This window comes from Piliocolobus tephrosceles, chromosome 16 (genome assembly GCF_002776525.5).
Source record: "Piliocolobus tephrosceles isolate RC106 chromosome 16, ASM277652v3, whole genome shotgun sequence".
In the NCBI taxonomy this organism is placed as follows: domain Eukaryota; kingdom Metazoa; phylum Chordata; class Mammalia; order Primates; family Cercopithecidae; genus Piliocolobus; species Piliocolobus tephrosceles.
The window spans coordinates 49,985,274-50,000,287 of NC_045449.1; the positions used below are offsets into that span (position 1 = coordinate 49,985,274).

At 42.1% G+C, this 15,014-nt stretch overlaps 1 protein-coding gene across 1 annotated transcript; it reads right to left on the reverse strand.

Moving 5' to 3' along the window:
* Positions 1-12,489: 12,489 nt before the first annotated feature.
* KRTAP29-1 (keratin associated like protein 29-1) lies at positions 12,490-13,717 on the reverse strand. The gene has a single exon (XM_023204153.1). The coding sequence runs from the start codon at positions 13,715-13,717 to the stop codon at positions 12,692-12,694; it is 1,026 nt and encodes a 341-aa protein (XP_023059921.1). The 3' UTR covers positions 12,490-12,691.
* Between the last annotated feature and the right edge of the window lie 1,297 nt (positions 13,718-15,014).

A 15,014-nucleotide genomic window follows, 5' to 3' on the forward strand; every position in this document is an offset into this window, starting at 1 on the left:
GGAATGCACAGGTGACATGGCTTTCTGCAGTTGCAATACAAGAGCCCTTAGGCACAGAGATACAGATTCTGGCAAATTGAAACTGACTCAAGCACACTAAGATCCAAGAAATATGGACAAGATAATGAAAATGTTAGCTATGATCTGTCATTTGCTCCACTCAGATCCAATCTTTGCTTCTTAACTGTGATGGACAGCCAGAAATTCTAGGAGAAGGAGGGAGAGGAGGAGAGAAAGAAGAGAGACAGAAGGGTCTGAGCTGCTAGTTACTATACCATTGTCCACTGTGATTGCTGTTACTCATTTGTGGTTATCACTGGGCATGGACACACTCTGAGATACTCCAATAGTTGGATTGATTTGCTTCCCCAGAAATTCATAGCCCAATAAGGTCATTGAGAATGTAACTGGTTAAGTAAGGTCACACTAGAATAAACGGGTCCTCTTATTCAATATGACTGGTGTCTGTATGAAAAGGATGGTAGAATGGAAGGGAGGGAAGGTAAGAGGAAAGGAAGGCAGGAAGAAAGAAGGGAAGGAGGATATAGAATAAAGGCCAAATGAAACAAGATATAGTTACTACTGTAGCAAGGAGAAGGGATGAAGGAACATCCAACAATCTAGATGTTTTGTGGAGACCTCAGAATCATTAACATTGAGTAGAAGGTTCTTAGGCATCCAGGTAAATCACCCTGATCTAGATTTTAAAAATGAGAAGGACTTGGTAAGCAAAGGTTAGTGATGATAAGCTTGCTGCAAAAGGATCATCTAAAAATTTGTGATAGCAAGGCAAGGAAATGCTTGCTTGGCTGGAACTTCATTCTACAGAGCAGGAAGATAATTGTCATGTTTACAGGAACATAAATGTGATTTTCCAGCAAAGGGCACTGGAATAGAGGATGGAACTAAGAGTAGGGAAGCACTTAGAAAAGCCATTCTGAATGCACAGTCACAGATACTTCTAATGAGGAAAAAGTTCAGGGGGTCTAGAGTGAGTATAGAAACTCTCCAAAAGCCCTTAAAAAGATTTTCCTAGAAATGGAACAGACCACCCCAGGTGTATGAATTTCCATTTACTACACACTTAAGCATTGGATCTGGCAACACATGGCAGGAAGTTTATCAGGATTCCTTTCATGCCTGAGATTCTTTGATATCCTTAAACACTCTGTCTTGCCCCATCATTATTTGATTAGCTAATTGCTAACAGGTTGTTATTCTCTAAACTTCATAAGCATTCACATACATAATGCTTTAAAGAAAGCATACACACTGTCATGATAATTGGCATTCCCTTGGAGATAAAAATAAATAAATAAAAATAAGGACTGTCTCCCCAAAGGCATGCAAGGTAGAATTCACAACCTACCTTGATAAATGTATCGGGGTCTGGCCTTTAGCCTTTCAGACTCAGAGACCTGATTTTATTTACATTCTAAGGGTTAAGCCACCTCTTAGAGCAGACTTCTGTTAGCCAAGCCCATAAAGCAAGGATGCCTATTTATTAAATTACAGGAGAACTAAGTAACAGGAACTTCTAAACCACCACATGAGTAAGGAATCAGACAGGAAGTTATATAAAGTAAATGTTGAATGACACTTAACATGTTCATTTCACAACAGTTGCCACCAATGGAACGTGAAAATTCATAGTCCCTCTCCCGTGGGCAGTTGCTTGGTGGGGCACTGCCAACATTCGCCCCAGCACTTGTCTTAACCCTGATTTTCCGTGGTTCAACAATACCCTAATTTAAGTTTCACATTTTTACATCTTCAATTAGACTTAAATCAATTCCTCAGACTTTGAATATATCCATCTTTTTAAGGTGGTGCTACATAATTTAGTTTTGATCATTTTGAACATAGATTCCAAGTCTTAGATGATATCTGACTGATATCATGCACTGATACCAATGCATTCTCATTCATACCATTGCATGGTGAGCACCCATGATGAAATTCATGTTTGGTTTAGTTCATGTCTACCATCATATCTGTTGACTATTTGTAATATTTCTATTACATGTCAGGATAGCTTGGGCTTTGTTTCTCTTTCTTATCTCACAAAGTCTTTAAAAAAAGATTACTCTGTGATACAGAATTGTCATCATAATGATAACGTAGAATTGTTGCCAGAGTGTCGGGTTGACTCTTATGATTTTGCGTGTGTCTTTGTCCATCTGGTTATAATCTAACATCACCAGCTTGTTATGAGTGACACACCACACACTTCTTCCTTCCCCCTCTGCTGTGAGTTATAGTGGTGACTGGACTATAGTTAATTTATTCTTCTTAGAATTTGAATTACACATAAAAGACAATCTGTAGGTTAGGCCCTCTAGTGCAATGTAATATTGTTATAGAAAGAACAGGGATTAATCTCAGAAAAACCAGCCTGTGTTTCCTCCATTCAAAGTAAGGAAAGCTCGGCTCTTTCATCACTGGAAACCTTCTCCTTAGAACCTCTTCTGACACATGGTTCAGATAACGCAGCTTGGGGTTTTTCTTGTGGATATGCTGGAAACAAGAATGACTGTTATATTCTAAGATCAAAAGCTGGGATAAATTTAATTAAATTGTAGATTTGGAGGTAACTTATGTAGAAAATATAGGAATAAAAAATCAGAAATAAAATTAAAATGATTCCCACTTAAATAAATATAGACATTATTCTAGAATATAAATCAAGAAAGCCTAAATTGGATAGATTGTATAAACTCGCTAAGGAAAGCATGCCTTATCCATCCTTCAATATCACTGTGTTCCACAGTGGTTGTGGCCTATCCCAGACCAGAAAATCTTCAGATCCTCTTCCTAAACAAAAGCATTCCTTATGCAAGATAAGGATGAGGTAAAAACCAAGCTCTTCAGCCCCAGTCAGATTCCTGCTTGGAATAAAGATTAAGACTGAAAGGGTCAAATTTCAACAATCTTCTACCCTTTAAGGTTGATTCCTAGCAAAATCAATCCAGTTCTTTCCAAGCATTCCCTTTTAAGTGCCCAATAGTAATAAATATAGCAAAGCATAAGTATACTTGTAGCAGGATGGGCGGCAGACAAAACCTCTCAGACACCAAGTTGTAGAAGGAAGGGCTTTATTTAGCTGGGAGCATCGGCAAGCTACTGTCTCAAAATCAAAATCTGAGCTCCCCGAGTGCACAATTTCTGTCCCTTTTAAGGGCTCACAACAAAAATTAGCCGGGCATAGTGGTGGGGGCCTGTAGTCCCATCTACTAGAGAAGCTGAGGCAGGAGAATCACTTGAAACCAGGAGCAGAGGTTGTAGTGAGCCAAGATCAAGCCACCGCACTCCAGCCTGGGTGACAGAGCAAGACTCTCTCTCCAAAAAAAAAAAGATATTAAGTGAGAACCTCACAGACACTCTCAGATAAATCAAAGAGGCTTCTAGGAAACTTAAGGGCATTGTCCTCAGCTATTACATCAGGGGTCCAAGTGTTTATCTCTAGATGATTTGTGGGAATAACTTTCGTCTAATAAATTCCAAGAAGATTCACAGGAGAACCACACATTTTTTCTAAAAATTACATATACAAACAAATTTCCAGCTTGAACAGAGGCATGTCTCACACAGTGGCAGCCGAGAGAAGAGAGCTAGTACAGGGAAACTCCCCTTTTTAAAACCATCAGATCTCGTGAGACTCATTCACTATCACGAGAACAGTGCAGGAAAGACCCATTCCCCTAATTCAATCACTCCCACTGGTTTCCTCCCATGACACATGGGAATTGTGGGAGTTACAATTCAAGATGAGATTTGGGTGAGGACACAGCCAAACCATGTTGTAAGGTTAGGCTGTAAAGGGACTGTGACCTCCACTTGAATGTTCTCTCTCTTGCTCTCTGTCTCTTTCTCTTCGCTTCCTCTGGGAGAATCCAGATGCTGTGCCATGAAGACAATCAGCCAGAGTATGGAGAAGCCCATGAGGCAAGGACCTGATATCTCTGGCTAACAGTTGGTGCAAACCAGTGGCCTTCCAGTGCCTACATAAATGAGCTTGGCAGTGAATCCTTCCCTAGTTGAGCCATGAGATGACCGCAGCCCCAGCCAACACCTAATAAAAGACTCCAAGTCTAGAGGTATCTAGCTAAGCCACACCTAGTTTTCTAACCCACAGAAACAGTGAGATAATAAACATTTGTTGTTTCAGCCACTAAGTTTTGAGATAACTGTTACGCAGCAATAGATAACTAATATAATGAAACAGGTTCATGTATCAAAATGCGCAGTTCTTAAAAGCAATAATGAAATTTAAAAAGTAAAATTGCATAATTTTACATCTCATATGTAAATTCTTAAATCTGCAATCCTTCATATTTGATCTTGTTTAAATACTTTATAAATACGAGATGTTGTGTATATTTTTATGTAAATTAACTGTGACTGGGAGGATATACAATAAAGTTATGATAGAAGTGATATCCGAGATGAAAAAAGGGAAATGAGGCTGAAGAAGGGTACAAAGGGGACTTCAACTTTACAAGTCTAATGTTTCATTTCAATTAATTTTTTAAAGATCCAAAGCAGAAGTAAGAAAATGCCAATCTGGGAGGCAGGTTCTTGTAATATTTTTCTCAAAATTTTCTTGTGTTTTTAAAATTGTTCCCCTGCCCTGAACATAAGGGTAAAGAAACATTTAGTTACATGTTCAGGCTTGGCAGAACATTGCTTATTAAAGGGGATTCAGATGTTTTATGGACAAACTCTAGCAAACTTTAAAGGAGAAAATAAATGCTATGTCATTTAAACTGTTGCCAAGCGTAGTTAAAGATACAAAGCTTCTCAACCCATGTTTCACATCTGACTTGTTTAGAATGTGAAGTTTGCATGTTGGCAGATGGCCAGTAAACACATTCACCTATAAGACTGAGAAATCTGTCATTGGAACAACAAAAACTGTGAGATAGACTTAGATGGGTCAGAAAAAAAAAAACTATTATAAAATGAAATTCGAAGTTTCAGGTGTCTTGAGAATCCTGGTATCAATAAACAAATTATTAAAGTTAATATAACTCCTTAAACAATGTCTGCATCTTCTTGTAAGAAACATTGTTGAAAAGTCTGTGCAACGTGAGACGAGGTACCTCTGCTTCCCAGAGCCATATCCTTCCTCTAGCATGATGCAAATCTCCATGGAAGATGTGGGAGAGAGAATTTGAACAGAGTGTCCATCAAAATGTCATTTCTGGAAGACATTCTATCTATGGTAATTCCTTTCTGCTCTCAAGTTCCCTCTCTCTCCTTCCTTTTTTAAAAAATATTCTTTTGGGACCTCAGTTGTAAATAATTGAATTATTATCATCTGTGATTTTGGCATAGTCTCTCTCTTATTTATTTTTTTATGTACTTATATATCAGTTAATTTACTTCTTCTTCTCCCTTTACTCCCTTCTTTTCCTATAGGCCTCTATGCTATTCTGTCTAACATATATTCAATGCATATTAAATTTATTTAATTCATTTGTATATATCCTTATAAAGTATTTATTGTTTAGTACACATGTACTTTATATAAATAGCATTCTGGTTTGTCCTTAAGCAGAATTTTTAGAAATCCATCTATGCAACACTGTGTATATGTAATCTACTGTTACTAATTCCTGCACAATACTCCATGAAGAGAATCACCAAGTTGCCTATCCACTTTCACAGTGGTGGACACCAACTTTCTTTTGACGTTTTTGCCACCACAGTGATGCTACAGTGAACATCCGTATGCACACCCCTCTATGGACCTGTGTGAGAATTTTCTGGAAATACACACTCAGGGGCAGGATTGCTGGATCATGCAGCATCACTTATATAATTTACATAAATAGTTTCAGATTGTTCTTTAAAGTGACCAAATAAGCCAACAATCCCATTAGCAATGCAAATTGCTAATGTAAATTTCCACTCCCACCAACACTTGGCATTATATAACACATGAGTCAGAAAACTATGGCCCATTGATATGGGAGGGGGGCATGGGGGCAGGGGGCAGGGAGTGTTGGGAGAAGAAGGCTGGGTCCCTGGCAAGGACTCCACCCCAACTCTGCCCATGGACCTAGGGAACAGGAATTTCTGAATGAATGAGAACAGGCATTTCTGTTTTTGTGTCCAAATGTTGCATTTCCCAAAACCACCCTGGCCCACTGCGCCCTCATCCTGTGCCTAGTGGGAAGAGACACAGGCAGCTGGACATCCAGAGAAATAAACCGGCGGAAGAGCACACCGACAGGCCGCGGCAGACGCCAGCAGGCCGGCAGGCTGGCAGGCCGGCAGGCCATCGACTGGGGAAACCGTGGAGAGTTTGTGGGCGCGGGGTGAGGGGAGCCTGACTGAGCAGCCCAACTCCAGGGAAAACCACCGTCCCACTCCATCCGCCTTCTGGCTCCACCATCTGCTGAGAGCTACTTCCACTCAATAAAACCTTGCACTCATCTTCCAAGCCCATGTGTGATCCGATTCTTCCAGTACACCAAGGCAGGAAACCCTGAGATACAGAAAGCCCTCTGTCCTTGCAATAAGGCAGGGAGTCTAACTGAGCTAACTACCACCACTCACCTATGGAGGGAGGCTAACCTGAAAGAGTACCCTGTACACACGTCCACTGGGGCTTCAGCTGTAAACACTCACCCCTAGATGCTGCCGTGGGGTCAGAGCCCCACAGCCTGCCCATCTGCACGCTTCCCCTAGAAGTTTGAGCAGCGGGGCACGGAAGAAGCCAGTCATGCCCCCATTGCCATGCCCCCATTGCACGCCCTGCGAGGGGAACAAGGAAACTTTTCCCGTTTCACCATGAGCCAAATAGAACCCCAGCCTGTTTTTACAAAGTTTTATTAGAACCCAGCCACACTCATTTGCTTACGTATTGTCTATAAATGTAATGATACAATGCAATGGTACAATGGCAAAATTCAGTAGTTGCAACAGAGACCACGTGCCCCACAAAGCCTAAATTACATACTCTCTGTCCCTTTACAGAATAAGTTTGCTAGGCTCTGATATAGCACACTATTTTTTGCAAATCTAATACCTGTAAAGTAATATGTAATTGTTATTTTAATTTTGAAATCTCTCAGAAATAATACTTTCGAGAATTCTTTCACACGCTTTCTTAAGGATTCATCTTCTATGAAGTTCCATTCATGTCTCAAGAGAGATTTTGCACAGAGTGTCCACCAAAATGTCCTTTCTGGGAGACATTCCATCCATGGCAATTCCTTTGTGATACCAAGTTCCCTCTCTCCCTGCTCCTCCTTTTTGTTTCTAATTTTCTTTTTGGACCTCAGATGCAAATAATTTAGTCAATCACATTTCTTATTTTATGACATACTAAAAATTTTTCCTTCCAAATCTCTTTCTCATCGGTTCCAGAGTTGCAAGAGGCTTTAGTCTTGATCAGTTTGAGAATATTTAGAACCTCACAGAACACATCAACAGACTCACAAGATCATGTAAATAAATGAGCCCTCAGAGGTAAAATAAACTAACTTCTTCGTGTTGTGGATTAGGACATTGGTCTTACATAAGGTCATCCAGTAAATAAGTGGCCAGGATGCAACTCAATCCTTCTCCTTTGAGCCATGGTCTAGTGCTTTTTCCTCACCGCCAACATAGAGGTCCTCCTCTGAGTTGCATTTGCAAGTAGGTCATAAGGCAAACACCCATACTCTTGTCCCTCAGTGACCAGAGAGATCACACTGTGAAGTTCCTAATTAGAGATAGAACTGTCCCCTGCACCCTTTGATCAGTGCTTTTCTCAGTGGCAAGTTAGTTGAACCCAGCAGGCACCTAGCTAACCTGCAAGTCCTAGTCTCCCTGCAAAGGAATTGCCAACAGGGAAGTATCTTTATGTAATGGTGGCTCTCGTCTACCACATTCCTGATCACCTTTCCACAGGATACACTTTGACTTGAATGCTAAAGGTTAATGCACTGATTATTTTTTTGCTTCTATACAAATAAACTTTCTAACTAGTGATTTAAAGAGAAGGGGTTGGGGGCTGGGCGCGGTGGCTAACGCCTGTAATCCCAACATTTTGGGAATTTTTTTCCTCAAAAAAAAAGAGAGAGAGAGAGAGAAGGGGTTGGGGATTGGGTGAGTCCTATATTCCATATAAATAACCAAATAAATAATTTATTTTAATTAGGCCCATAACATTTCATCAGAAACTTCTTCCCTGGGAGGGAGTAAAACATCATAAGAAAAACAAAGAAAAGATCACACTTACTAGTGCAAAAGGTATGGCTTTGGTATCTTGAGGCACCAGAATAGGAAAAGCTGCAAGTTTCTGGGGAAGTTATCTATATACAGAGCCCACCCTCCACACCTGACATCATGCCCCTCCCTTCCACTCAGGTCCCAGCTCAGCCTATGCACAGACAGTATGGACCTTGATGTCTCATTATTCCAGGGCTCTTTTGGTTAGTTTTCCTTCATCTATAAGGATTTTTTTAGAATGTCCCACACATACTGGCAAGACCTATTTAACTACTGAGAACCACAAACCACAGTGATTGAGAGGATTGAAACAAGAGATGCTCAGCCAGTGAGCATCAGGTAAGTTTATGAGCAGATCCTAAGGTCCTTCCTCAGGCTGGGGAGAAGTCCCGATCTAGGAGAAAGTCAGGGCACTGGTCATCAAGACATAAGGACAGAAGCCCAATCATTTAAACTGGGACAGGAGTCATCCAAAAGACAGGGGGGCAGAAGGGGGTGATATCAGCTGGGCCAGTTAGATGGGAAAGGCTAAAATGCTAAAATCAGTCTTTTAGTGCTCTTTACTCAGATTTGGCTAGGCATGTTTTATAGGCAATTATAAATTATGGAGCAAACAAATCAACTTAAGTGCAGCCATATAACTAAACTGAAATATGGTGTGTGTGTGTGTATGTGTGTCTGACTGTGTGTGTGAGTGCATGTGTATGCATGTATGTATGTGTGCATGTGCGTGGGTGGAAAAGGTACTGAAAGCAATAGCCATACATAGTTAGAAATAAAGGAAAATACCCAACAGAAGACTAGAACAGATCTAGCTACTTGAACTGTTGAAATGATAAGCCCACCTGTATCTAGGGATTCAAGAAGCAGAATTACCAATGCTGACATTAGTCAATTCAACTATGGGTAGAAATTCTCCACCTAGACACTTTCATGTTCAGATGGTATCCCCCTCTTTTTTGACCCAGAATCTTCTTTCATGACTGTGACCCTTGTGATTCTGAAACTGGGGATAGAACCACTAATAATCTCTCTACAGCTCCCAAGTATACATCAGTGACAAAAAAATGTGAACTATGAAGATTTGTGTTCTAGTTACTAAATTATTGCTGCTCACCTACAAGTACACCCTTCATTGTCTGCTCTATGATAATACAGAGGGATCCTATGAATATTTCTCCTTGGCCAGCTGACACAGTGTTAAGCTTTGTCAATAGAAAGGACTGGAAAGACACTGGAGGAAAGAGGTATTCTCTCCCTGGCTTCAGTGTTCTTCACCACCCACAAGCAGCACATGTGGATTCAGTGGTGACCAACTCTTGCAATGCACATGGCTTTCCACAGAGCAAATTTCCAGCAAGTCCACCAGTGTGGCATCTCAGCAAACCTCACCACCATCCAGTGAGTCACAGCTGTGTTCTCTCCAACACAGTCTGGACTTCAGCCTGGGGGTGAAGGTAGGGAATTATCTTCCTATCTCAGACCTAGGAGCAGTAACAGATTTTAATATCTGTTATTCCTGTATTTTTTAGTGTTCTCTTTACCTCCCACTAGCCAGTCCCCCTTTATCTCAATCCCTTGTAATAGTTAATAATCTTTATATTAACCATCCCTGTACAAATTAATATATGGATTTTTCTCCCTCCTGGTTAGACTCTGACTAATAAAGAATTGGTACTGGGAATGGTACCAGGAAAAAAGATCTTCCGTAAAGATGGGATTTGGAGATTGATTTGGTCATACCCTTGGGCTTGAGCACAGTGCTAAGATTCTTGCCAGTGGGAAATGAAATGAAAATAATCCATGGCATGGTGTAGCATCATGATTCATCAAGCCGTCACTTGTGATTAATTGTGGCGAGGTACCAATCAAGTCAAGTGTCATGACAGTCAAATGGCCACTTGACCCTCATGGCTGTAATGATGACTGTAAGGACTCAGGTGATGTATCGTTTTGGGTGCTTTTCAGTGCTGGCAGAAAGAAAATCTTGGGCGCAAGTCATATAACCCTGAGTTCAAGTCATCATCTAGAGTTTCCATGACAACCCTAAAGGAATCACTTATTTCTTACAGCCACAGGGTCAAGATTTCTGAAAATCAAACACAACATTTATTTGTGTGAGAGTCACTCTGAACCTCCCTTGCAGTGGAAACAAGTAAACTGACCCTCCACTGTCTTGAGAACAGTGGCGTGCTCTTATTGAAAATCCTGTGATAACCTTGAAACAGGATGCTTGCTCTCCTTAGAATCCACCACAACCACCACTGTTGCCACGAGATTCATAACTAGAGTCAAATTTCAACATACTCTAAGTGGACAGGAGCATGCTACAACCCAGGAGAAACTTGCTTACACATCAAAAGACTTGCAAGATTTTACTGATACGTATCTGCAGAAACCTACAAGAACGTGTACAAAAAATAGACTTTTAAAAGTCTAGACCAAGGAAGGAGGAATATAACACCAGATTGACCCAAATTTGTTGATGTGATTGCACTCACTAGAGATTTCAGATTTATCACATTTAACCATGCAACTGGAGGCGGCTAAAATAGTTTGTTTAATGGACTGAAACTTGAACTCAACAGTGATCTACATGTAATGAGGCTGAGATGCCAGAACTTCTCTAGCATGATGTGGAGGAGAGAGACCAAAGGCTCAGGGAAAGAGAACATTAGACTGCATTTACCATATGCAGTCTGCACCCAACAACTATGTTCCACATAAAAGCCTAGAAGACACCCCCTTCATTGAGAAATACATCAACAAGAGGAGTCCTTGAACAGCTTTGTGTTAGTTAGCTCTTCACTGTAGGCCAGCTGGTAGGGGCTGACCTCCTCAAAATGGACTCCCTGGTATCAGAGGGGAGTAGGGAATCCCAGAGCAGCAGAGAAAAGTTAGCAGTACTTACCCACCCCAAAAGATAAGGTAGGCACATCTACTGGGTAGGACAGGAGGAGCATACCCACCATCAAAGTACCTTGGCCTACAGGGCTCTTTGGCAGTGGCTCATTGATCACAGCGTCCCTAGAAACAAAATGTATAGGTGGCCTATTAGAGCATAACTTGGTCTACTCAACAAACTTAGGGCCTGGTAGCCAAACATTGTGACTTGAGTTGTCGCAGTAGAGGGTCATGACCTTTCATGCAATTTTAGATCTAAATTATTTCACAGACACAGAACTCCTTGATTACAGGAGAGGCTGAATCCCCTGGAGGAAAGACCCTGTGCCATTGCTGCAAGAAAACACTGTAAATCTTCCTCTAAGATTTCCCCAAAAGAAAATCAGCCTACCCATTTACGTTCCCTTCAACTAATTGTTCTTAAAACTGTCTCTTAAAGTGTCAAAAAAGCAGCAAACAAACTGACAAAAAAATTCTAAAGAGTTTTTAATTTTATTTAAATTGGTGACTAGGTAAATTAATCATTAAAATGAATCTTGGCCGAGCGTGGTGGTTCCTGCCTGTAATCACAGCATGTTGGGAGGCCAAGGTGGGCCGATCACCTGAGGTCAGGAGTTTGAGACCAGCCTGACCAACATGGAGAAATCCTGTCTCTACTAAAAAAAAAAAAAAAAAAAAAAAAAAAATTCGAAAATTAGCTGGCGTGGTGGCACATGCCTGTAATCCAAGCTACTCAGGAGGCAGAGGCAGGAGAATTGTTTGAATCTGGGAGGTGGAGGTTGCGGTGAACTGAAATCACGCCATTGCCCTCCAGCCTGGGCAATAAGAGCAAAAACCCCATCTCAAAAAAAAAGAATTGAATTAACCCTAAGCAATCCTCCATGGCCAATACCTCATGTTTGTTTTCATCTGTGGCTTTCCAGAACCATTTTTGCTGTTGACTTCCTATCTACTCACTGTGGGGAAAGTGAGCCCACTCAGCTCAAAAGAACTCTTGGTGCTGAAAATTTTGGAAGCCAGTGAACTGTTCGCCCTTACTCTCGTCCAGCTGGAGCATCTATAATCCTAGACACCAGCTACCCTTGCAGACCAATGCAGACCCACTGACTTAGATAACTCAAGCTCATTGTGCTCAAATGCGACCTGAAGGAAATCTACATAGGGTGTGCGTAGGAATGAAAGCACTCCAAGAGTCTTATTTATCATACTTAACCAGTCACATTTTTATTAGCAGCTAGCAGCAAAGGGGTCTTCTGAAAGACCAGGCAGCATCAAGAAAGATAAACAAGAGAGGATTTGCTAAAGTGAAATGAATTGACATCATCAGGAAATGCAAGCAGCAGTGTAATAGTCCATGGTTGCTGAAAGGTTATTCTTGGTTAAGAAAGATCTCTTTGTGCCTGGACAATTTCCCTGGTCAGCACCTGGAGAGAATGTGGAGGTAGACTCACGGTAAAGTTAGAAAGCAGGCAGCATTTGTACTTGGTGGGAGGCAGGCACCCAGGGATGGCTATGCATTTATAGACAGCGGCAGACCCTCAGAGGAGGTGTGAAGAGTGCTCCATTAACAAAGTGTTGCCTTGCAGAAGCTGGACTCACAGCTGGGTTGGCATGAAGTTGGCAAGCAACTGGAGGCACCACTGGGTGATGTGCCTAAACCAGTCACACAGCAAGCTGATTTGCAGCCACTCTGGTTATAGGAAGTGGGTCCATCACAAGTTGGTTGGCCAGAAATCACAGTGTCACAGGAAGCTGGTTTGCAACAGTCCTTTGCGGAACAAGGGACCTGGCAGTTAGCCACTGGCTGGTAGATGAAGCATGTGGAAGCAGCTGGTTGGCAGTGAAGTGGCTGGCAAAGGGAAGGCACGCAGCAAGTAGTATTATAAGAACTGAACACACAAGTCGATGGCTGGCAGGAAACAGGCATGTAGAGGGCTGATTGGCAAGGCTTGAAAATATAGCAGATGGGTTGATAATAAGTTGATTTACAGGGCTGGCCTTCACCACTGACGGGTTGACATGAACTTCCTTGGCACCAAGTTGTTTGGCATGGACTAACTGTACAGACAGTTGGTAGGCAAGAAGTTTCTGGACAGGAGGTCACTTCAGAGCAGGATGGCTGGCAGGATCCAGCATCACAGCAGACTGATTGGCCACAAGCTGCCTGACATGATCCAGACATGCAGACAGGTTCCTGGCAGGAGTTTTGCTGGCAGGGACTGGCATTGCAGCACTTTTCCTGACAACAAGTAGATTCCGAGCAGCATGGCTGACATGAGCTAACCAGACAAGGAGGCTGACCAGTGCCAGACTGATAGCAGGCTGCGTGGGAGCACATAGGTTGGCAAACAAAACCCACACAAGACGTTGCTGGGAGACAGGTAGGTTGACACGAAGCAGGATCACAGCCACTTGGGGCACCAATGGATGGCTGACAGTTTTCTTGGCATGTGACCAGTTGCCACGTTCTGCTGTGGCAGGAACTAGGCAAACAGAGAGCATGCCGAAAGTTGCTTCTAATTGGGTATATGGTGATGGCGGGCACAGCTGGAATGGCTGTGGTGTTTCCAGGACAACAGCTGTCTGCCATGGTGCTGGTGCTGACCTTTCTGGGAAGTCACAAGCTCAGTATACCTGCATTTGAAAGACGTCCGATACAAAGGGGCTTTTATAGTCCTTCACGAGGGGTGCTGGCACGACATGCAGCATCTTTCCTTGTTATTGTTTTTACTCACTTGCATGCAAACATCTGATTAACAGGCTTCAGGAGCCTGGGAGATGTTGTTCCAACTTTGAAAATGTGTCTGTTGAGTCGGGAGTTCTGCACTGCATTTGGATTCGTTGACACTGCGCCTGCTCTTGGATGAGCTGTCTCTTTTACAGGTTGCTCCCCAGCCTTACTGAAGCAGGCCTTTCCTGGCACTAACCTTTCATCAGGAGGCCTCTACCAAGGCAGAGCGGCCCCGCTCTTCCTCCAGGAATGCAGCTTTGTGCCGTTCAATCAGAAATGAAGCCTTGACCCAGTTTGGGGAGGGGGTGTCAAGACGGGAAATGGAAAATTAGTCCATGGAATCCAGGGACACTTAAGTGCCTCCACCTCTTTTTAAAACCTTCCTATTTAGCATTCCTGAAACTTGTTTACTGTACTATTACAAATAATAACAATAGAAATGGCTTTCATTTATTGCATAGTTACTAGACTAAGCCCTTGACTGCATTTTTCATTGGATCCTCACAATGACTTTAGTAAGTATAATTGTCATCACTAAGTTAGAAGTGGCAAAAAAAAAAAAAGTAATAAATAAAGAAGAAACCAGGTTTAAAACGAAGTTAATATTAAAATGTAAAACTTCATTGGCCTTTTTAGGAAGCCTAAAATCTCCCCCAAACTGGTTCCTCTCAATATTTTTTTAGAACAGAAAAGAAAAAACCGGAAGAAGTGGCAAAACTAACTCACAGATTTTAAATCATGTTCCCAAAATTATGCAAACGATAAGGCATAGAAACAAAATTCAAACCTAGCTTTGTCTGACCGCCAGACCCCTGATCTCAACCACCAATAGGTAGTTGAGATCTACCAATAGGTAGACCCCCTGACTTCGGGGAGGCAGGGAGAGGGCGACACTGATATAGTGGCTGCAGGCTGACACTCCTATGGCAGCAGGCCGGCTCGTGGGCAGGTTGCCCAGGCCCCATCCTGGGGATCCTCCGCCCGTTCCAGTGGCTGTAATCAGCAACTAGACCGCACTGGTGTGAGTACTTACCTCTGCTTATCAATACACTCAAACACAGTCTTTTAATTTTGGAAATTTTAAAAACTGCCAAATATTTCATCAAGAAGGATCAAACCCACCCTAGGGCATCAACAGCATATGAATTCTATACAA